The following is a 25540-nucleotide window of genomic DNA, read 5'->3' as shown; positions in this document are numbered from 1 at the left end:
ATCATCAGTCACCAAGTAACCCCCTGCATTAGCCTTGTGTTACCATTCACCCAGTAACCCCCTGCATTAGCTTTGTGTTATCATGTGTTATCATGCCCCGTTCAGACATCCCAAATACAGTCACATTCAAATACAGCTGTGTGCCATATCAACATATTATTCAAACACCAGCGCTGTATGTGTCATCACACATTATAATCACACCATTACTCATAAACACAGCTACAGTTATTTCACTTCAATGACACTTTAAAACTTGCCACAGCTGTATGTTATCAATACATACTATCCAAATATACAGCTATGACCCAGTGTTATCACAATGTCCCATTTAAACACGGCCTGTTGGTAACTGATGACAGCAGATGGGCTGGACCGCGTGTCTATGTATTCTCATGCTCCTATCCCGCAACACCAATAATTTCCCATAATCCTCGGCGAGAGAGTAAGAAGTCATTAAACGATCACCGTTCAGAAGCCGAACTGAAAGCGTTCAGCCACGTCAAACGTTAACGGTCGGAAGACGAGAAAGCGTTCAAACGAAAAACCCCTGAAATGCGCCTCGAACCGACGGAAGATGCCGGATCTTCACCCTTCGGCGGCTGCGGTAAATAAACACGGGCGAGAACCCGGCACCGCTTCATCGAATCCCTTTTGTTTGAATAAACAAATAGAGGAAATGTGCACCGAGTCTCCCTCTGAAAGGGCCCGAAGGGCCTCTTCAAAGCCGGAGAGAGAGAACGAGCTCAGGGCCTTCAATACCCAACGCACACCAGACCATTACTTCCTCCAGACACATTGTTTTACTTTTAACAATATGATTTTATTTTAGTTTTTTTTTTCATTCAGTCATTGACATGATGTTGAAAAAAAAAAAAACCCCTGTGTGAATAATTCCCTGTTTTTTTTCTTCTTCTTCTTTTTTTTTTCTTCTTCTTTCTACTGGGGGCTGCATTTATTTAATAACCGCAGAGCTCTAGGAGGGAAAATCTAGGTCAGGCCCCTGAGCCAAGAGAGAAAAGAGAGGGAGAAATGGAAAGAGAGAGAGAGAGTGTGTGTGTGTGTGTATGTAAATAGATCAAAGATGACATATGGTGTGACAAAGATAAGAATTGCTTCAACACGAAGAACAAACCTTAAAAAATATGGTTCAACCAAATTCAAAAGTATCTTGCTTTGATAAATTATAACTCTATTAGGAGCATACCCCAGAGGGTAGTAAAACCATAAAACACGGTAATTGTTTCAAAAGCTCAACAGGAAATCTTATCTCGGAGGTAAATAAATTGAAAGAGACGTTTTAGGCTATCAAGTGAAGAGAAAATGCCAATCAAATAAGAATGGAATCCACCCCCCCCACATACACACACTCTCACACTCTCATACACACACATACACACACACACACACACACACACACTCTCTCCCACTCTCATACCCACACTCACACATACACATACACTCACACTCACACACACACACACACACACACACTCACACTCACACTCACACACACGCACACACACACACACTCGCACACACTCACACACTGAAATACCAAAACAAGAGCCCAGAAAAGAGTCCCTTCAGTCAGGGTCTCCTGAGTTGTAACCCCCCGCAACACAAAGAACCCCCAAGGCCGCGCCAACGCAAACAATTCCCGTCAAACGGATTACAGAGAAACGTTAATAAAATGACATCACCAACTGAGGCACACACACACACACAAAAACACAAAGCAAATTAGAGCACTCGGGCCTTAGAAAGACAGTAAACTGCCAGACTACCTATTCGAAATGGAAGGTATAAAAGGGACCATAAAACACAGACACGGTGAGAGCGGCCTCATCGAGGACACAGTGGGCCAACCTGTGGTTTTCAATGCGATAGTCACCATGTGGAAACTAAGCTGGGCTTCTTTACTCGCTGTGAAAAAGACAAGGAAATAATTCAAGATGCTCTCAGTGTCAAAAAGGGATGCTGCAATCCATCTTAGGAATGAGAAGGAATGCGTAGCACAGCAAGTAACAAGTACAAAATACGGACCGTTATACTTCTTACTTCACGTTTGTGTCATGCACATGCCCGTTGTTTTTTTATATTATTATTGTAGCTGTTTGGTATTAGCCATTTTGTTTTGGATAACTTCATGCATATTGCATGACTACGTTAGCATTTGCTTTAGTAAGGTGAGTGTGTTTTTGTCATGCCAATTAGAAAAAGAGAAAGGGACACACACACACACTCACACACGCACACACTCACATGCACACACACACACACACACTCGGCTGAGCATGCAGCAGGAGGAGGAGTCGGGGATTTAGGCAGGGTTGTGGGATAAGTAGTGTTTATGGTCAGGGAGACATTCTGCTGGGCAGTCAATTATGAGGAGCCCACTCTGCAGTTAGTGGGAGAGCAGTGAGTTTGAGGGTTATTCAAACAGATTGAGCATTGGTTGGTACTTAAGGTTCCTGTTTTGCTGGGCTAGTTTTATTTCAGCTTTGTGTGTGTGTGTGTGTGTGTGTGTGTGTGTGTGTGTGATAGGTCTTTGATATTTTGAACAATTCAAACTAATATCCACTAAAAATCACTTTGAGTCACTCAGGGTCTGTGTTCAATCTCTCAGCAGCAGTCTATTGCAGTGAAAGCCCCTCCCTCCAATTTACATCTCTAGGGCCCTGTATATTATTTACAACTTCCGAGTCAGTTCTGTCATTGAAACAGACATGCATGGAGAAAATAAATCAAGCAATAAAACACATGAATGCATTTACTGTTAAAATGTAAATATAATGCCACTGGAAGTCTCTTAAAGAGTTATCACTGACAGCAGTAGATGATTATACACTCAGTGAGCACTTTATTAGTGCCCTGTCTGGCACCGACGATCATTCCACGGTCAAAGTCGCTTAGATCACATTTCTTCCCCATTCTGACACTTGGTCCGAAAAACAGCTGAACCTCTTGACCACATCTGTATGCTTCAATGCATTTAGTTGCGGGCACATTATTGGCCGATTAGATATTTGCAGGAACAAGCTGGTGTGCAGGCCTGCCTAATAAAGTGCTGAGTGATGAGGGATGATGAAAGCCAGGCCCACCTGTTGGCAGATTGGTAGATGCAGTTCTCAGCGTTTGTACAGAGCAGCGGTGCCCTTCCACCGGTCATGGTGTTAACAGCTGGCATCCTCAGGACTCGCCTGCAGGAACACACACACTGTCAGACACTGACACAGACACAGACCCATGTACAGACACACTGACACAGACACACACCCCGTCGGACACTGACACAGACACAGACCCATGTACAGACACACTGACACAGACACACACCCCGTCAGACACTGACACAGACACACACCCCGTCAGACACTGACACAGACCCATGTACAGACACACTGACACAGACACACACCCCGTCAGACACTGACACAGATACAGACCCATGTACAAACACACTGATTCAGACACACACCCCGTCAGACACACAGACACAAACACAGACCCTTGTACAGACACACAAATAGACACAGACCGACGTACAGACATACAAATAGACACAGACACAGACAAATATACAGACACACAGGTAGATACCCTGCTGTAAAATCCAGCTGTGCCAGCTTGACCAGCTTGTGCTGGCAGCTTGTCTGAGCTTGTTGACCAGCTATCAGCTGTTTCAAAACCTAGCTTGAGCCGTTTTTTTCAGCTAGAAAATAGATGTCATCGCTATTATCATTGCGCCCATCGCTGAGGCATCCATCGTGTTGAACTTTGACCCCATCGGCAGCTAAATTGTCAGGACAACCTTATTATAGGATGGCCTCGTCTGTAATTATCTTCAGCGAAGTGTCATCAAAAAGCGTCCATGCCTTGAGCTCGCAATAACTCCACATAGTTTATACTTTTCATGAGCGCCAGCGTCGGCTGATCACACATGGCCCGACTGTAAACGGGCCTTGCGTGGTTCAGGAAGACCGGAGTGACATGTTCTCAGATACAGCCACAGAGCGAGCTGATAGGGCAGCCAGGGCCTTTGTGGGTGTAATATTATGGTTGGCATGCGGTCTGGAGACATTCAGCGCCGAGAAGTGTTTCCAAACACGGGCCGAGCCCTCGCCGTGGGGTCATATTTCCCTCTTTTTAAACCACCTCCTCCTTTCCTGTTGAACACAAAGGCGTGGGCTCTGCCAGAGTCAATGTATTGATAACTCCTGTGAAACCTTGTGTAACTGAAGCACAAGCCTGAATGGAGGAACATCAGGCGTTCGCACAAAGTCCAGGCACATCGACACCCCGTCCCGAGTGATCGTCAGCAGTTAAAAAATATTCCGATACTTAATAATAATTAAGACGCTAACATAACAGCAAAGCACACCCCAGGTGTAAAATCCAGCCAGAGCAACTTGACATTACCAGCTACCAGCTGTTTTAAAAACATAGTTTGTTTGAGGTGATCAAACCAAGCCCGCCTCGTTTAACAGCTAGCGCAGGACTGCCAAACCCTGTTCATGGAGATCTACCGTCCTGTAGGTCTTCACTCCGACCCTAACAAAGCACATCTCATTCAACAGCTAGAGCAGGGCTGCCCAACCCCGTTACTGGAGATCTAACGTCCTGTAGGTTTTCACTCCAACCCAAACAAAGCACACCTCACTCAACAGCTAGAGACCTCGCTGAGCTGCTAATGAGTATAATCAGGTGCGCCAAATTAGGGTGAAAACCTACCTAGGACGGTAGATCTCCAGGAAACAGGGTTTGGCAGCCCTGCTCTAGCTGTTGAATGAGGTGTGGCTTTGTTAGGGTTGGAGTGAAAACCCACAGGACGGCGGATCTCCAGGAACAGGGTTGGGCGGCCCTGATGCGCAGCTTTGTGTAAGAGCGGTACTGCAGCACCTGAGGAGCCCAGGGTGCATCCCCTCTGCAGGCCCGCCCACGCAGGCCGGCTCTGTTTCGAGGAGGCCTGGGACAAGCAGGGCCCTGTCCTCTGCACACCGCCCTGTCGCCCCAGAGGATGATTACATTACATTACATTACATTACATTACATTACGTGGTATTTAGCAGATGCTCTTATCCAGAGCGACGTACAACAAAGTGCAAATCAATCACCAGAACAAGTGCAAAAGTGGACCTGAGAGGACAGTATAGCTCCGAGTCCTAGTGTAAACATACAGAAACTCAGAACCCTTGAAGAGTACAATCAACATTCGAACTAGCATACCACTGTTGGCAGCTAGAATACAACAACAGCCAATAAAAACAACAATACCCATACAAGTAACGATATCAATATCTGTACATAAGTGATTGACTCCGCAAATGAGCTCTAAAGAGGTGTGGGAGCGCAGTGAGGAACCTGGGGGGCCGTTAAACGCTTCCTGCACCGCGACAGACCTGGTTTAAGCGGCTCTGGCTCCACCTCCACAGCGCGAGAGAATTGAAGGAATTCCTGTCCAATTAGCAGGGATTCCTGCGCATTCCCCCCCCGCCCTGACCGGCTTGTGAAGTTGTTGGTGATAAACTTAGCGTGGAGACGTTTAAAGCGCGTCCTTGACTTAAGTCTTCCGATTAGTCTTACAGTCAGCACTCAAACTCAGTGCTGACTGTGGGGGTCCTTTATATCGAGAGTGCATTTCTTCACACCGGATCTAGACGCTATCAAAAGTGGCACCACCACACGAACACTGCTGGCAAGATGAAGAGCTTCCACACAGGAACTGCTGGAGCTGTTCAGCCTGAGGGTAGTTGGGCCAGTACACAGCCCAGAGAGAGAGCTCTACAGACAGCCCAGAGAAAGAGCTCTACACACAGCCCAGAGAGAGAGCTCTACACACAGCCCAGAGGGATAGAGGGAGCTCTACACACAGCCCAGAGTGAGCTCTACACACAGCCCAGAGGGAGAGAGAGAGCTCTACACACAGCCCAGAGGGAGAGAGAGAGCTCTACACACAGCCCAGAGAGAGAGTCCTGCATACAGCCCAGAGTGAGCTCTACACACAGCCCAGATAGAGAGTCCTGCACACAGCCCAGAGAGAGAGCTCTACAAACAGCCCAGAGAGAGAGAGAGAGCTCTACACACAGCCCAGAGAGCTCTACACATGGCCCAGAGAGAGAGCTCTACACACAGCCCAGAGAGAGAGCTCTACACACAGCCCAGAGAGAGAGAGCTCTACAAACAGCCCAGAGAGAGAGAGAGCTCTACACACAGCCCAGAGAGCTCTACACATGGCCCAGAGAGAGAGCTCTACACACAGCCCAGAGAGCTCTACACATGGCCCAGAGAGAGAGCTCTACACACAGCCCAGAGAGAGAGAGCTCTACACACAGCCCAGAGAGAGAGCTCTACACAGCTGCAGCAGTGCAGCTAGCCTGGAGCTCCTGAGGGTACACGTTAATGAAGGTCTGGATCAGTCCCTGAGGCCTGCTCTTATAACCGCCAGCTTGGCTTCACATTTCTTTCTTGAAAATGAGATGATTCATCTCAAGGGGCCATCTTTCAATACATCTTTCTTTCTTTCTTTCGTTCTTTTTTCTTTCTCTTTCTCACTCTCAGTCTCACTCTCATTCTGTCTCTTTCTCAATCTCTCAACAGGTCCAGTGAGTATCATTCAACTTGGTCTTGGATTCTCTCCCAGAGACCCCCACTCCTCAAACACACACGCACACTCACACACAGACATGCACACTCAGACACACACTCACACACACACACACACTCACACACACACACACACACACACACACACCACACACACACACTCACACTCACACTCACACACACACACACACACACACACACACACTCACGCTCAGCGCACATGGACACACACACACACACACACACTCACTCACACACTCACACTCACACTCACTCACACACTCACACACTCACACTCACACTCACACTCACACACACACTCACGCACACACACACACACACACACACACTCACACACACACACACACACACTCACGCTCAGCGCTCATGGACACACACACACACACTCACACACACACACACACACACTCACACACACACACACACACACTCACACACACACTCACACACACACTCACTCACACACTCACACACACACACACACACACACTCACACACACACACACTCACGCTCAGCGCACATGGACACACACACACACACACACACTCACTCACACACTCACACACTCACACTCACACTCACACTCACACACACACTCACGCTCAGCGCTCATGGACACACACACACACACTCACACACACACTCACACACACACTCACACACACACTCACTCACACACTCACACACACACACACACACTCACACACACACACACTCACGCTCAGCGCTCATGGACACACACACACTCACTCACACACTCACACACACACACACACTCACTCACTCACACACTCACACACACTCACACACACACACACACACTCACGCTCAGCGCTCATGGACACACACACACACTCACACACACACTCACACACACTCACACACACACACTCACTCACACACTCACACACACACACACACTCACTCACTCACACACTCACACACACACACACACTCACACACACACACACACACACACACGCTCAGCGCTCATGTGTAATGATGTTCTCTCCTGGATTAGGCTCACCCCCGGTGGGTTGGGGGGGGGGTTGCGTCAGTGTTCCGCCGGCCTGTAGGCGCAAATGATTTTCAGCTGTGAGAGGGTCACATGTTAAGAGTGGGGGAGGGAAAAATCCTACTTTTCTTCCTCTCCCCCCCCCCCCTTCTTTAAGAAACAGAAAAGAAAGAATTGAGAACAGATATTCCGGCAAGTGAGGCTGAGGAATGCGTGTAACGTTAGCCCCGAAAAAAAAAAAAGCGCTGCGTAGTTTTACATTTCTTTTCTGGGTCAGGGCTGAGGTGCAGGGGGGAGAGAGAGAGAGAGAGAGGCGGCCGAACGGGACGGCCGAACGTCTCGGAAAGCGGAGGATGTGGGACGTCCCGCCACGGAGGAAAAACACAAGTTTAGAGTTACAGGGGGGAAAGAGAGCAGGGCTGAGACAGAAGAACTCCAGTCAAAAGGCCTCATCCTTCACAGAACAGAGATCTGGCTCAGTCACGCTGGGGCTGCAGTGTGGAGATTGCAGGGTTGTAGGGCTACTGGAAGGGCCATTGATACTGAAGACAGCTTTAACCGTTAAAGGTGTGAGGTCACAAATATGAGAACAGACTGTTCTTGGCATTCTAATGCTGATGGAACGATCATTACTGGTGATTGACAGCAGGAGTCAACTGAGTTCTAGAACACAGACTTACTGCACAATTCTGAAAGAACATTCCAGAAAGACAGCTTTGAAGTGCACTCGAAACATACTACTCAGACAAAATTTCAGGCTGATTTTCATCGAAATGAAGTACGAGTTTCCGAACACAGCCACCCTGTTCCAGGAGCTCAGGAGAGATGGGAGACGGTCAGGCGCCTTGAGATCCAGCGCATTTTGGCAGAGTTGAGGTCGAGTGCGTTCGCGCGCTGAAACCCAGCGTGTCGGACGGCGAGCAGAGGCAGGCAGCAGGAGCTCTGAAGAGATCAGGGGGGCACGGAGTCCGCGAACGTGTGACAGGCAGTGAATCCCCGACCCTTGTAAAGTAGTAAATCTGACAAGCATTGCCATGTTTATTGCCGCCGTTACCGAGGTAACTTCACCAGAGAATGCACTCCGTGGTGACCGACTTCTTCTCTTTTTTTTTTTTTTTTTTTTTTTGTTCCGACCGGGGCCTTTGTCAAACCTGACCCTGGAGGGAGGGAGCAGCTTGCACAGAGCACCTCTGTGACTGAGAGATGAGAAGCCATCTGCTCCGGTCCATAAAACCGTCACGGGTCAGTCCGACCCGAGAGACCCCGGCACCCCTACCTGTCCGGCCCCCTTTCCGTCCACCGAATCTGATTGGCCGACACGCACACCAAGGCGAGTGAGCGCTGCTGAGGTGAGTTATGCCCGCGGGCTCCAGATAAACACACAAAGAGGAACCCGAGGTTGACGGACTCATGGTCCCCATTGATGCCATCGTGGTGCAGATGTGGGATGTTTCAGAGGCCCTGACCAGCTGCCTGAACGGCAAATCAACAACTCAGACAGGAGGGCCACACGGCCGGCACAGACGCAGGCGACCTGGAGACCTCCTCCGCCCCTCCTCTTTCAGCACCGAGGTCTGAAAGTGTGTGTGTGTGTGTCTGTGTGTGTGTGTGTGTGTGTGTGTGTGTCTACGTGTGTGTGTGTGTGTCTACGTGTGTGTGTGTATGTGAGTGTGTGTGTGTGCGTGTGTGTGTGTGTGTGTGTGTGTCTACGTGTGTGTGTGTATGTGAGTGTGTGTGTATGTGTGTGTGTGTCTACATGTTCATGTGTGTGTATGCGTGTGTGTGTGTGTTGGTGTGTCTGTGTGTTTGAGTGTCTGTGTGTGTGTGTGTCTACGTGTGTGTGTCTGTGTGTGTGTGTGTGTGTGTGTCTACGTGTGTGTGTGTGTATCTGTATGTGTGTGTCTACATGTGTGTTCATGTGTGTGTATGTGTATGTGTCTGTGTGTTTGTGTGTCTATGTGTGTGTGTCTAGGTGTGAGTGTGTGTGTGTATATGTGTGTGTGTGTGTGTGTGTGTGAGGATGTGTGTGTCCCTTAACTGTATGTGTGCCTGTGCTGTAATCTCAGAGCGAGTGATAAAACAGTTCCCCCCTGAAGGAGTCGGTAATGGGATTTTCTTCTGTGGAGCGAGAAGGAGAAGCAAGGAGAACACTCTGCCTCCCCAGGGTTTCCATGGACACTGTGGCTCTGGGACACCTGTCTCTGCAGCACACACACACACGCGAACACACACACACAGACACACATACACAAACACATGAACACACACACACACACACACACACACACAGACACACACATACACACACGGACACATGAACACACACACACACACAGACACACACACACACACACACGAACACGCACACACACACACACACACACACACACACACTCAGTGGGACACCCAGGACATCACTCTCACACCTGCACGTGTTCATGTTCACGTTCCCCACCAGACTTTCCAGTGAAAACAAAACCACAACCCATTAAATCCATGAAAAACGGAAGGCTGTCAGGACAGAGAGACTCCCTGTCTTCTGAGACGACCCAGAGTTCTCGTCTGTCTTGTTTTTACACTACATTACATTAATGGCATTTGGCAGACGCTCTTATCCAGAGCGACGTACAGTTGATTAGACTAAGCAGGAGACAATCCTCCCCTGGAGCAACGCAGGGTCAAGGGCCTTGCTCAAGGGCCCGATGGCAGTGTGGATCTTATTGTGGCTAACATTGGGGATCGAACCACCGACCTTGCGGGTCCCAGTCATGTACCTTAACCACTACGCTACAGGCCGCCCCATTTCAGGTGCACACACTCCGGTAGGAGCCACAGCACGGCTAAATCCCAACCACATCCCAGTAAGACGTGTTCAGCTTTAAAAAACGCTGCAAAGCTTCGTCTGCAACCAATTTAACGCATCACTTCATATTTGTCAGGGCTCTCTGTGGAGGTCCGGTAGATTATTATTTTTTTCTTCCTCGCTGGATTCAAAAGCGGTGAGCTGTTCCGTGAGGGGGGGGGGGGGGGGGGTGAGGCCGGACTTCATCGTGCTGCGCGTCCAACTATGAATAGCCGAGACACTTTCCAAAACCATTCCAAAGGGAAAAGGAAGTTGCTTCGTGTCCAAACGTGCATTGTCTCATTCCGGATGTCGCATTACACTAGACCCTGACGTGATCATTGTACGGGGGAGTTTGGCCGACATGCTGGACTGACCTCGTTCAGTTAGAAAGATGTTCTGCCCCTTCCACAGGGCCGCTGGTCAATGTAGTTCAGAATCGTAGTTGAAAGGGGTTTGTGGAGTGAGTGAATGGTAAATTTAGTTCAGAATCGTAGTTCAAAGGGGTTTGGGGAGTGATTGATGGGAAATGTAGTTAATAATCGTAGTTGAAAGGGGTTGGAGAGTGAGTGATGGGAAATGTAGTTCAGAATCGTAGTTCAAAGGGGTTTGGGGAGTGATCGATGGGAAATGTAGTTAATAATTGTAGTTGAAAGGGGTTGGAGAGTGAGTGATGGGAAATGTAGTTCAGAATCATAGTTGAAAGGGGTTTGGGAGTGAGTGAATGGTAAATGTCGTTAATAATCGTAGTTCAAAGGGGTTTGGGGAGTGATTGATGGGAAATGTAGTTAATAATCATAGTTGAAAGGGGTTGGAGAGCGAGTGATGGGAAATGTAGTTCATAATCGTAGTTGAAAGGGGTTTGGGAGTGAGTGGATGGTAAATGTAGTTCAAATGTAGTGAGTGAATGGGAAATGTAGTTCAGAATCATAGTTGAAAGGGGTTGGAGAGTGAGTGAATGGTAAATTTAGTTCAGAATCGTAGTTGAAAGGGGTTTGGGGAGTGATTGATGGGAAATGTAGTTAATAATTGTAGTTGAAAGGGGTTGGAGAGTGAGTGATGGGAAATGTAGTTCAGAATCATAGTTGAAAGGGGTTGGAGAGTGAGTGAATGGTAAATTTAGTTCAAATGTAGTGAGTGAATGGTAAATATAGTTCATAATCTTAGTTGAAAGGGGTTAGGGAGTGAGTGATGGTAAATGGAGTTCAGAATCATAGTTGAAAGGGGTTGGAGAGTGAGTGATGGGAAATGTAGTTCATAATCCTAGTTGAAAGGGGTTGGGGAGTGAGTGGATGGTAAATGTAGTTCAAATGTAGTGAGTGAATGGTAAATGTAGTTCAGAATCGTAGTTGAAAGGGGTTGCGGAGGGAACGGTGGGGTTTATCGGTGTTCAGCAGTCACTGCGTTTCTCCTGCCTGTGCAGGGCCCTCTTTTCCCAAGCAGATCCCATAGCCGGCCTGGCCCAGCGCCAGGGGAGCTGCCATGTGTGCACACTGCTGGCCCCTCTCTGTGGGGATCTCTCCCCACTTCCTCCCTGGATAGTAAACACCACTATCAGCCAGCCCATGGGAACCGAGTCTCTCACACACACACGTATGCACACACGCACACAGACACGTATGCACACACGCACACAGACACATATACACACACACACACACAGACACATATACACACACACACACACACGCACGCACACACGGACACAGACACATATACACACACACACGCACGCACACACAAACACACGCACACACATATACACACACACACACAAATGCACATACAAGCACACACACAAACACATTCACACACATATATACACACACACAAATGCACATACAAGCGCACACACACACACACACATATGCACACACGCACACAGACACATATACACACACACGCACGCACACACAAACACACGCACACACATATACACACACACACACACAAATGCACATACAAGCACACACACACACACGCACACACACACAAACACATTCACACACATATATACACACACACAAATGCACATACAAGCGCACACACACACACACACGTATGCACACACGCACGCAGACACACACACACACACACTTAGACACACACACACACACAGACACACACTCAGTGGGACACCCTGGCCTTGATGCCCTTGTTGGCCTTGGGGAAAGGATGAACTGGAGACAGAAGCAGCCCTGGGCGGGTGAGCTCCAGAATACCTGATTTGGGAAACAGTGACAAAAGCGCTGGCCCGCAAACAATCAAGTCCGTGCGAGGTTCTGCCTCTAAATATACCGCAGACAGCACGCTTTGTATTTCCATTGTTTACACAGATGTATTGCATTTCTTGTTTTCGTGTTATTCTTGCACACACGTACATTCAGCCCTGGCTATAGGCGTCTAGGCTCAGGAAAAGACCCATAATAACGGCCGAAACTCCACCACAGAAGAGACTCCGCGTTCCTCAGTTGTGGGTGGAAATAAGCTGGTCTCAGTGTTGAGGTCTGACACAGGGGCCCCTGGCACATCCACACACACACACACCGCCCAGCAACCCCGCCCGCCACTACCGCCCGCCACAAACACAACAACAACAACAACAACAACAACAACGCAAACACTAACAGCCCTTTTCCGGCCGGTTGGAGAAATCTGGGATGAGAGGCAGACAGACAGCAGGAAGTGGAGTGCCAGGATGTGGGAGTTGGGGGCGCGCATCCTGGCCATCACCCCCCCCCCCAACCCCCCCCTTGAGGAGGTGCCAGGGCCTGCGGAGGACAGTACTGTGTCAGAATCACAGGAGGAGGAAACCGACCGACTCCTCTTATCAAAGCCTGCCAGACCCGCTCTTCAAAGTCCAGAGGCGCTGAGAGTAATGCTCTCCCATCCACCGCAACGCAAGCCCGCTTCATTAATACTGCTCCAGGAGATGTTCCGAATCCAGAAGCTCTGAGATGTTTTTTTATATCCGCCGGAACTCATTAATTCTCCTCGAGAAGATATTCTATTTAATTGATAAACAGCATAGATGCATCCACAACCGTTGTTTATCGTGTGTGAGAGTGAGAAGATATGCTAATCGTGAACCTCTGTTAAGTGTTGTTACATCGTGATTGATTGTTCTTGCCTAAGATGGTGGACTCTGTAAAGCAACTTTTACTCTGTTCAGCGACTTTGGGACAGCTCTCCGTGAAATGCACTGTACAAATAAAATGTAATTGAATGGTGTGACACGGTGATTGAGTGTCGTTGCCTAAAAGCGTGTGTGTGGTGCATGCTGGGATAGACCTGGGTCAGCTGGGTAAAGTGAGGAAGAGGAAGAGGAAGAGGAAGGGGATTGTCATGGCGGCTGCAACAGGGCACTGCACTCTCCTTACATCCAGGCAAGTAAAACTCCTGAAAAGACCCGCTGAAGCGATTTCCGTTCACACGTGATTGACATGCCACCCGGTGTCAAGATCACAACGGGCACGCTGCACAGCGCTGCACACGCAGAAAGGAGCCATTTTGGTTCCTGAATTGCATAAGCGGCCGGCCGACCGCAGCGGTGGGGCGTGGACGTGAGAAGGCGGGGGGGGGGGGGGCTACTTTGACGGAAGAGCTGCCTTTTTCGTGACAGATTCTGGGCTCCGTGCGAGGGGCTGGGAGAACTCCCTGAACTCCGCGCGTTCGGGTCTTTGAGGTCTTCCACAACACGGAGAGAGGTCAGAGAGGAGGCCCGCCGTCCCGCAGTCGGTGCGGAAAAAGGACGGCGTCACACAGAACGGCACGTCAGCTGACGAGGGGGTAGGTGTCAGCCCCTCGGTTTGGCTGTGTGAGGACGTTGCGGGGACGGTGTGAGGATGTTGTGAGGACGTTGCGAGGACGTTTGTGAGGACGTTGTGCTATTTCCTTTTTTATGTATTTTTTCTATGTGTGGTCACAGCATCCGTCACTCTCATGAAACACTGTTCAGATAGAGAAGCGGTCTTTGTCTGCTGGTGACTGTCCACCGAGCTCCACTCTGTGGAGAAGGCTCCAGAGGAGCAGATTTCCGGGAGATTTCGCTGTTCTTCTCCTATTTTCCAAATCCAGCCGAAAGATTTTTCGTGATGAGGTCATTAAGACTTACGATCAAGTTCCACACAGGACAGCGTAAGGAGAGAGAGAGAGAGAGAGAGAGAGCAGAGGTGAAGGGCTGTATCCATGGAGACAGCTAGAGATGGAGGAGAAGAGAAATAAAAGCCCCAGTCAGCCCTGGGTCGTGGGGGGGGGTTCTGCATATCATGTATGTCATTGGTGGGGGGGGGGGGGGCGCATTCCCCATCTGGAGCAGGAGATTGAATTACAACTGCAAGCAGAGACGGGACAAAGCCCCCCCCCCCCCCCAAAAAAAACCTGCAACTCAGCCTCCCCGCCCCCCATTCCCCTGACAAGAGCGATCCACGCTGATCTCCCCTCCTCAATCATTCCGCGAGAACAATCTGCACTCAATTACGGGATTGGCTGAGGAGACGGGGATCCGGGGGCCTGTGAGTGATGTTGGCCCTGGCCCCAGACATGGCTGCCGGCAGGCCCCCGCGGGGCCAATCCCCACGGACCGCTCTGAGACAGCACCCATTCCCAGTTTAAAACAATACCTGTAGGTGTTGGGGGGGGGGGGCGGGGGGGCGGGGGGGCGGGTGGAGCCGGCAAAAGACTTATGTCCCCTGTTGAATAAAAAACAGCACAAGCTAGGTTTTGAAACTGCTGGAAACTGGGTGACCACTTAGACCAGCTCCAGACTCAGCATGGTTTGACCAGCTCAAGGTATGTCTTGAAACAGCTGGTAGCTGGTTGACCACTTAGACCTGCTCAAGCTATGTTTTGAAACAGCTGGTAGCTGGTTGACCACTTAGACCAGCTCCAGACTCAACCTGATTTGACCAGCTCAAGCTATGCTTTGAAATAGCTGGTAAAATAGGTGGTAGCCGGTTGACCAGTTAGACTAGCTCCATACTCAGCATGGTTTGACCAGCTCAAGCTATGTTTTGAAACAGCTTGTAGCTGGTTTTTCAGGAGCTGGATTTTACACCAGGGTCTCCTTGCATTTGATCAAGAAAAGCTTTGCAGATCTAGAAAAGTTCATTCTTCTCACACAGCACACGCTGCACCTGCGGAAGAAGTGATCGATCCTTATCGCACTACACGACTAAGCTAAGCCAGGAACGTGCCGATACGGGAAGTGGGCTTTTATTAGCCGAGCAAAAAATTATGTAAGTACATACACACACTTCCACTGTCAGCTCTTCATAGGAACCCCATATAAACACATCAAGCTGAAGGAAGAAGAGTATGTCGTGATCAAGTGCGCTCTTAATGGGAGTGGTGTAGGACTTCCTGTGTGAAGTAAAGCAGCCCCCCCTGCTCTCCCCCCCCCCCCCCCCCACACGGAAGTTTTCTCAGCTGCAGAGCGGCTGGAGGCCGTCCCAGAGTTACGGTGCTGCAGCCCACCAGCACCGCGTCCCTCAGGAGTCGCCCCCGGGTCCCCGTCCCGTCCCGTCCCGTCCCGCCCGGTCCCCGCCCCGCCCCAAACATCTGTGTCAGGAATGCCTGGAGTTCAACAGACCCCCAAAAAACAAGGGCCGCTGGATGCTCCGGAGCACGAGTATTTATCCCTTCAAAGGCGCTGACCTGCGCTTTCAACCCCTGCCCCCCCCCCCCTCCCCGGTTCCCCCCCGTCACCCCCTCCCCCCTGTTCCCCCTGAGCTGGTCAAACCGTGTTGAGTATAGAGCGGGTTTAACTGGTCAACCAGCTACCAGCTGTTTCAGAACCTAGTGTCAAACAAAGTCTCCACACCTTCTCCAGCGGACATGTTTGGGGAGAAAGAAGTTCCAAACTTAAACCGAAATAGCCACAAAGCGCACAAAGAGTCGGGAGCAGAGTTCACTCCGAACGTACATTAATAAAGTCGAGCGCATTTCCTTGTTTCATTAAAAAATGTACGAGTCAAAGAAGTTTCCTTTCCAACATCAGCAAAAGACTTTCAAAAGCTCAGCGGGGGTTGAGTCAGACCAGAGGAAGTCGTGTCAGACCTCAACGCTGAGACCGCCAAACTTATTTCCACCCACAACTGAGGACCGCGGGCCAGCTCGCCAGAGCGCGTCTTCCTGAAAATTACACATCGACCTCACGCTCGAGGAGCTAATTAAACTGCTGCTAAAGTAGGCTCTTCCAAACTACCCCCTCTGCACACCCGAGAAGCTCCTTAAACTGCTGCTAAAGTAGGCTCTTCTAAACTACCCCCTCTGCACACCCGTGAAGCTCCTTAAACTGCTGCTAAAGTAGGCTCTTCTAAACTACCCCCTCTGCACACCCGAGAAGCTCCTTAAACTGCTGCTAAAGTAGGCTCTTCTAAACTACCCCCTCTGCACACCCGAGAAGCTCCTTAAACTGCTGCTAAATTAGGCTCTTCTAAACTACCCCCTCTGCACACCCGAGAAGCTCCTTAAACTGCTGCTAAAGTAGGCTCTTCTAAACTACCCCCTCTGCACACCCGAGAAGCTCCTGAAACTGCTGCTAAAGTAGGCTCTTCTAAACTACCCCCTCTGCACACCCGAGAAGCTCCTTAAACTGCTGCTAAAGTAGGCTCTTCTAAACTACCCCCTCTGCACACCCGAGAAGCTCCTTAAACTGCTGCTAAAGTAGGCTCTTCTAAACTACCCCCTCTGCACACCCGAGAAGCTCCTTAAACTGCTGCTAAAGTAGGCTCTTCTAAACTACCCCCTCTGCACACCCGAGAAGCTCCTTAAACTGCTGGTAAGCTAGGCTCTTCTAAACTGCCCCCTCTGCACACTCGAGGAGCTAATTAAAGTGCTGCACAGGTAGGCTCAAAAACATTGGTGCTAGCCTTCCAAGCAGTTAAGGGGTCTTCCCCAGCTTACCTACAAAAAATCATCAAACCCTACACCCCTGCCAGACCTCTTCGTTCAGCCTCCACAGGTCGCTTGGCACCTCCCCCTCTCAGAACTTCCACCTCACGCTCACGACTACTGTCTGTTCTGGCTCCACGGCGGTGGAACGAACTCCCCGTTGAAGTCAGAACTGTAGTATCTCTTCCCACCTTCAAGTGCAAGCTGAAGATGCACCTCTTCAAGCAACACCTCTCCCCGGCTCTCCCCACCTCCCTGTAAACCTTAATTGTTGTCTTTCCGTCATTTACTTTTTTGTGTATCAGTATTCTTAGTTTGGCTAGGTAAGCAGTGTTTGGCTAGTTAAGGGGTTTGGTCATACCTTTGCGTTTTGTTTGTTTGTAAAAAAAAAACAAAAACAAAATTCAAATAGGCCCTGGTCCTTATCTTTGTTTTGCAGGGAGCAGTTGAAATTGTACTTCCCTTTCAGCGCACTTATCCCTGGTTATGGGTGTGATGTAATGTAATGTAGGCTCTTCTATACTACCCCCTCTGCACATGATTAGGGCCTTCATGGCCCTAGGACAGCCAGCGTAGGGCAGGAGAGTAAACATGGAGGCAGGAGAGTAAACATGGAGGCAGGAGCACGGACAGCACAGCAGCAGGACGCAGTTTTCTCACGCGCGCTCCCTCGGGAACTATGACGCGGGTTCAGAGGAATCTGTTCTGGGGTTGTTGTTTTTTTTGGGAAGGCGATGCGAGGACTTGCTCGCTTAAAAAAACGAATGACGGCTCGTTGAGCTGAAAATGATTTTTTTGGGTGTTTCTCCATTTTTCTTAGACTATTTCAAAAATTGCTGTAAATGATTAACTGCTCGAAATTACAGAGAGGAATCAGCACCGCCCCTCAACCCACCACCTAAGGTCCTATTACCCGGTAATTGCTAAGATTACACACAGACCTGTCTGGTATTCAGCCTAAGCCTACATGCATCTTTTGGGGGCAGCGTTTTCCCAACGCGTCTCGCACTAGACCCACACATTCAGTAAGTCTCGGACACAGGCCGCATACTAAGCATACTACTTAGTACCATGTTACAATGGAAATAGGCCCGAAATTTAGTCCGAGTAGTGTGGGAGAATGCGGTTTCGAACACAGACGTCGTCTCATTCCTCCTTTTCCCTCCATCCCTTCCCCAGATCTGATCTCGCCCTCTTTTTAACGCTTGCGATTTTTCAGGGTTCCACTTTCCCGTTGGAGAAAATCCTCTCGACACACTTCTGAGTGTAACGGATTTTTACGATTCTCCACTGTTCCCCGTAAGAGATATGGGTCAGGAGGCAGGGGGGGAAGGTCCTATTCAGCTTCATCAAAAATAAAATACAAACTTCATTACGATTATAAACCCATGGGACGGCGCCACGTACATCCAACTGCAAATTACATATAAGCGCTCGTATCACGAATGTAATTACGGGATGGATTCTGTTGTTTTTAAACGATCACGTTTCGGTGTAATTATCAGCTGCGGCTGCTTGAGTCTCAAAGGCAAATCTCGAACTGCGGAGAGGAGACCGCCTGCCAAGCGCACAAAATAATACAAAATTCGAGACGTCAGAATTCCTTCCATTTTTTCCGCTCCTTGTGAGATTAGCTGCCAGCGAGCGTGTTGGCTTCTGTTCCCCTGGTTAACGCCTGGGGCGGTCACAGGAAAACGGGACAGTATATCAGCCCTGGCTCTGGATACCTCTCCTCCTCGTCTCTCGAAAGAGTGCGGTCGTGACCGATGACTACGCTCCCTCCACTGTCGGCTGTCGAACGGTTGCCAGATTGGACCGATGAAAAATCCGCATTTCTGGGGAGTTAAGTAAGCATTCCACCTTCCAGAACCATATAAATCACACGGTGCGTGACGCGAGCCAATGACGTGAGCAGAAACCGTTTCGGTTGTCGTTGCACGAAGAGCACGGAGAGCAGTGGCAGGAGTCAATTCAATTCAATTCAATTCAATTCAATTCAATTCAATTCAATTCAATTCAATTCAATTCAATTCAATTCAATTCAATTCAATTCAATTCAATTCAATTCAATTCAATTCAATTCAATTCTTTTCTTTTCTTTTCACAGAGGATTGTCCCAAAGACACGTAACAGTGTAACAGGAAGATCTCAAATAGCACATGTGGTAAAAAAAAACAACCCTCAAACAGTGGCAAGAAATCTTGGGTAATAACCCAGGTATAGGGGGACGCCCATCCTCCGCTGGCCTATAGGTTGAGATTACATTACATTACATTACGTGGCATTTAGCAGATGCTCTTATCCAGAGCGACGTACAACAAAGTGGAACTCAAACAACAGATTGGAACAGTTGAGGTATTAAACTAGCAGGTAACTAGCCGGGCGAGAGGAGGATGCGTCCTTAGCCCTGTGGGAGGACTGAGACTCTCCAAACTGGCCTTCAGAAGGCCCCGTTCTCCACAGCAAGTGAGGCTGGGACCTTCTACAGGTGACACGTGTCCTAACACCCTAAGTAGCTTAGTGGTTAAGGTAAATGACTGGGACACGCAAGGTCGGTGGTTCTAATCCCGGTGTAGCCACAATAAGATCCGCACAGCCGTTGGGCCCTTGAGCAAGGCCCTTCACCCTGGATTGTCTCCTGCTTAGTCTAATCAACTGTACGTCGCTCTGGATAAGAGCGTCTGCCAAAAGCCAATAATGTGATCTAGGTGAATCGGGAGGGGGGCCCGGCTGACCTGATGTGCTCCCTCACACCCCGACAGCTCCCGTCTGTTCTCCTACCGTCCCAGCGTCGTGTCCCTGTCTCCCTTCAGCCACGTACCAGGAGCCCCCGTCGATGGGAAACACACCGAAACCTGCCCCCCGCGTCCGCCCCGTGAAATCGGGAGGGCGCTCTCTGTCGCCCTGCGCTGGTGTAGCGACCTCCAGCGGTGTGGTGAGAGCGGTTCCCAGGCCGGCCCCGGCGCTCAGGAGAACAGCTTGCAGGCGCGAGCGCTCAAAGAGAGGGGTGGGCCGGGAGGGGGGAGGTGGGCCTGGTGCAGGAGGGGCGGAGAGGGAGGGACAATGAGAGCATCTGGCCTGCTCCCTGCCCCAAAACAATGCAGGGGAAACTGCAGGAGAATGCCGGGGAGCGGGATCACCCCCCGCGTGGGGCATTCTCCCCCGCCTCTCCATGGAAACCGCAGGGCCCCGGTGACGGAGGCCCGGATCGCCGTGGCGACCGAGCCTCTCTGTGAGCCCCCCCCCCCGTGGAGCACGGTCAGGGCTTGTGCCAGCTGTCAGGCCGCTGTCCGCATGTGAAACGACACCGCCCCCCCCTGCCCTGCTGCCCCGCCCTCTAGGGCGACATGGCTCAGGCAGTAAGAGCAGTCGTCTGGCAGTCGGAGGGTTGCCGGTTCGATCCCCCACCCTGGCTGTGTAGAAGTGTCCCTGGGCAAGACACCTAACCCCCAAATGCTCCTGACGAGCTGGTTGGTGCCTTGCATGGCAGCCAATCGCCGTCGGTGTGTGAGTGTGTGTATGAATGGGTGAATGAGAAGCATCAATTGTACAGCGCTTTGGATAAAGATTTACCATCTAACCTAATCTAGCTCTGTCTGAGATCGGCACCCGGCCCCCTTATCTGGGCTCATCTGGGCAGCCGAGATTTCACTTCATACACGTACACGCGCAGGCACACACACGCACACACGCACACACACACGCATGCACACATACACACGCATGCACACATACACACGCAGGCACACACACAGACAGAAACACACACACACACACGCACACGTACAAACACGTGCAGAGACAGGCACAAATACGCATTCACACACACATACAGAGACAGAAACACACACCTACACACTCACATACAGAGTAACACACACACACACACACACACACAGACACACACACGGACACAGACACAGCTTATTGGGAGCTGATATGACTGGTCAGAGCAGCCTTCAGGACAGCAGAAAACTCAAATGCCAAATAATGTCTGACTGCTGACACTGATTGGGTTAAGCAAGGCAAAGTGTTTCAGAATGGCCTGAAGTTACTCATATCGTTAAGAAATTCACCACGACTCCAAAGCTTGAACTGTGTCCTGTCTTTCAACACAGCGCAACATTCGCAGAGACTTTTATTATGACACAGTCGCGGCGCAGCTAAAGTCACAGAGCAGGATAGATTGCCATGTGAGGATTCCGCCGTTGCCTGGCAACACCCCAACAACTGCCTCCAAAGAAGGCCATTTTCTTTCCATTTGTCAGGATTACTGGACACAGAGGAAACATTATACACACATCGGAGGGGCATGCACTATTGTTTTAGCTCTTTCCTATACCCGAAAGGCTGTGAGCAAGCAAGTGGACAGGAGCGCTCGAGCACAGCAGAGAGCTGGGGCCAGGTGCACAGGGCCAGGTACTGATTTAGCTCAAAATACACCAGAGACCAACCGTGTAACTCCGGCCGGTGACCTACATAGTATTCTCCATTAAATCTGTCAGACCAGAGGAAATGTCACGGGAGTCTTGTCGATCACGCCAAGTAGCTTACGACTTGAGGTTTTGACAAGCAAACTGCCTCTTCGCATTTCTCTTTTTCTTATCGTTCCTCCTTTGTTTTATAATTGTACGGCAGATGTGTAAAGACCAGGATCAGAACGTAAAAACTCCTTCCCAGTGTTTTGTCTCCAGCCAGTTGGATTGGCTAATTTGCATAATTCTCCAGCCAGGAGGAAGAACTCATGAGTGAAATCATCTGGCTGAGGCAATGGGCAGAAGATACACAGGGCAGGACTTTTAACTTGCTAACCCATGGATTTTACACATCAATAGTACACAGGGTGTTTTTGACGGTTTTCCTGGACCAGGTCTAGCTCTGCGGCTCCGGTTCAGCAATGGAAAGACAAGCAGGCTTTTACGGTGAGGCCTGTATCAGCCAGGAGCTAACTGAGACTAGGACAGTGATCTCCGTTCCTGGTGGACCTCAGGGACCTTTCTGTGTTTACATCAGCAGCCACTTCACACCAAAAGAAACCGTGTGAGGCGAGTTAACGGCGTTATCGACCACTTAATAATCGATCGATCGCTCCAGGAGGAACAACCAAAAACCTGAAAAACAGGCCTGTTTACTGACCGTGCACATCCTTCAGTGCTTAACCAGGGGAGGTCTGCTGAGAACATGTTTGTCTTTCTCAAGGAGGCCTCGGGAGAACTGCCAGAGAGAACAGTGGAGAGAGAGAGAGAGAGAGAGCGAGGGGGAGAGAGAGAGAGAGAGAGAGGGAGAGAGGGAGAGAGAGAGAGAGAGAGAGGGAGGGGGAGAGAGAGAGAGGGAGGGAGAGAGAGAGAGCGAGGGGGGGAGAGAGAGAGAGAGAGAGAGAGAGGGAGAGAGAGAGAGAGAGAGCGAGGGAGAGAGAGAGAGAGAGAGCGAGGGGGAGAGAGAGTGAGAGAGAGAGAGGGAGAGAGAGAGAGAGAGAACAGGGGGCAAAGCCCTGGGAGCAGTTTTTGGGTTAAGGGCCTTGCTTAACCCTTGAGATGCAGGCTGCAGAACGGGCTGTTGGCTTTAGAGACGGGGGGGTGGGGGGGGGGGGGGGGGGTGAGGGGATGAGCTCATCTGCAGACCGGCCTGGTTCCCAAACCTCAGTGCTGACGGGTCTTTGACACAGAAGCAATACAAGCACTGTTATGGACAGATGAAGGATGAGTGAAGAGTGAAGCAAGCCCCCCACCCAGAATAACTAAAAGTGACGGACACGCATCAGGACAGGGGTCCCACAGCCCTGAACCCCCCGCCTCAACCGCCCTCGGCATCGCCCATCTCATCTGCCTGCCAGCAGCCATCGGCGAAAAACTAAAACATATGGAGCTCTCTCAGGAGCCCAGCGCGGAGTCTCAGTCTGTAATTTTTACGAAACGCTACATCCATTTTTAATAAACTCGGCCGTCACGCGGGGATGCGGGCTGATGCGGTCGGGGGGCAGAGGGGCCGGCGGCGTCGCGGGGAGGCAGAAGCCTGTTTCCTGGCGCACAGAAAATGTTTTGCTCCGCAGATGTTTCACTTCAAGGCCAGAGGCTGCTCCATTCTGATAACGGCGAGGAGGTCAGAAGGTCGCCTCTTTAAAAAACCTGAAATAGCATCTTTCTCCCAGCCATAGCGCTTCCTGCTCTCGGCCTCTGCCAGGTGCTGATCTCTCGGATTCCTCCGTTCCTCCTTTCCTCTTTCTTTTATTAACGCTTTGAGTTTCCCCCCCCCCCCGCTGAGAAACGTGAACGTCAGCGTCGAAGCTCATGGAAGCTCATGGAAAGTTTTTTTCCAACTTTATCTTTGGTGCTACCGAATCTGGCAATTAAGATCTGAAGCCTCAAGCCTTAAGTGTCAACAGCGTGTTATTCATACATTACATTACATTATTGGCATTTGGCAGACGCTCTTATCCAGAGTGACATACAGTTGATTAGACTAAGCAGGAGACAATCCTCCCCTGGAGGGTTAAGGGCCTTGCTCAAGGGCCCAACGGCTGTGCGGATCTTACTGTGGCTACATCAGGATTAGAACCACCGACCTTGCGGGTCCCAGTCATATACCTTAACCGCTATGCTACAGACCGCCCTTAGAACATCACATTAGTAACAAGGTTATGTGAACGCATACTAGTATACACTAGGCACTAATATACAATACTCAGTGAGTTTTGACAACTGGTCCTGCACTAGTATACTACACTTAATGTATCCCATCCTGCCTTCTCTGTACTGATTCAGTCAGATTCAAAGTGTATGGTACAGAAAAGTACCAATCAAAATGGAAGTCATTTGCGACAGTGAGCCTTCTGTTAAAAAAAAAAAAGTTCCCTAATAAAAGCCAACCATGCATCTTGTGAAACTGAAACCTCACTGACAGTGTTTTTTTCACAGTGTTTGGATTCACTCCAAGTTCTTATCTTGTCACTACACTTAAACACAGCAGCATGGAGAGAAAGAACTGAACGCCGAGCAGCCTTCTCGAGGAGCAGCCATCCGAATGCAATTTACCCTGCCTTTCATGTGTCGGAGAAGCGCGGCTCTCCACCGCCGAGAGACATTCGCCGGGCTCTCTGAAACTATGCACCGCACCGTCTCAATAAAGCTACGGGCAGGCAATGAGGGAAGCCATTGTTCCCGGAGATGAAAAAGCACACCTCACTTATCCACTTATCCCCTCTTGCCTGTCCGGAGAGGCATGACTGGCGTGCATCTGGGAGGCGACACACGCATTTCTCGCCCTCAGCCAAGCGCAACCGGGGTCCTTCTTCTCCTTACGACTTTACACTTTTAGTGAGGAGGGAGTCCTGACATCCTTCGCTGGCGTGCCTCGCCAGGTTTCACGAGTTTAAATGTGGAGACAGCCATCGTACACACTTTTCTTTTTTCTCCACAGGTTCTGTGTTTTTTTTTTCTTTTTTTCCCCCTCACTCTAACCATTACAATCAAATGACTGACTTGGCAACAGAAAGAGTCAACGGACAGGCTTGCTGAGTTGTATTCAAGGCACGCTTGCGCTCAAGGCAATAAAGAGTACTATTCAAATAAACACAGAGGTAAGCGTTTGAGCTGGTTTTAAACACACACAGACACACACACACACACACACACATATACACACGCACGCACACTCACACATGCACACACACACATACACACACACACACGCACACACACACACACACACACACACACACACACACTCACACACACTCACACACACACACACACACACTCACACACACACACACACACACACACACACACACATTACCTTTCTCAGCTGCACGGACCCTGCTGAAGCACTCTTGCGCTGGACTCTCATTTTCTGAAACCTGACACTGGGCTCAGCAGCATCCACTCTCATGATTTCCTCTGGAGCCACTTTGCCTTTTCTTCTCCTTCACGCTCTCTTCTCCGAGCCCTTCTCCTCCTCTGCACTCTTGCAGCCTATCTCCCGCACCGCCCGAGAAGTTCCGGCACTTTCCGCAGACTAAGCCGGGGGGGGGGAAAAGGGGGAAACTCAGGCAGAGCTGAGGCCTCTCCCTTCCCAACTCGGAGCACAAAACAGCTTTACAACTCCTTTTTCTTTCTCTCTCTCTTTCTCACCCACTCTGAGTGTGTGGCTATCTTTTCCTGCA

At 50.0% G+C, this 25540-nt stretch overlaps 1 protein-coding gene across 1 annotated transcript in view; it reads right to left on the bottom strand.

Annotated features, from left to right (window-relative positions):
- The window catches only part of si:dkey-82f1.1 (DENN domain-containing protein 2A), a 44662-nt gene extending 19122 nt beyond the window's left edge, over window positions 1–25540 (bottom strand). Inside the window, 2 exon segments of the mRNA XM_061229259.1 lie at window positions 3105–3203; window positions 25174–25540. Coding sequence (XP_061085243.1) covers window positions 3105–3190 — 86 coding nt within the window. The 5' untranslated portion in view covers window positions 3191–3203; window positions 25174–25540.

The sequence above is a fragment of the Conger conger genome, chromosome 19, assembly GCF_963514075.1.
Source record: "Conger conger chromosome 19, fConCon1.1, whole genome shotgun sequence".
NCBI classification, from domain to species: domain Eukaryota; kingdom Metazoa; phylum Chordata; class Actinopteri; order Anguilliformes; family Congridae; genus Conger; species Conger conger.
The sequence above is the reverse complement of the archived record's forward strand: the minus strand, read 5'-3'. Positions and strand labels throughout refer to the sequence as shown.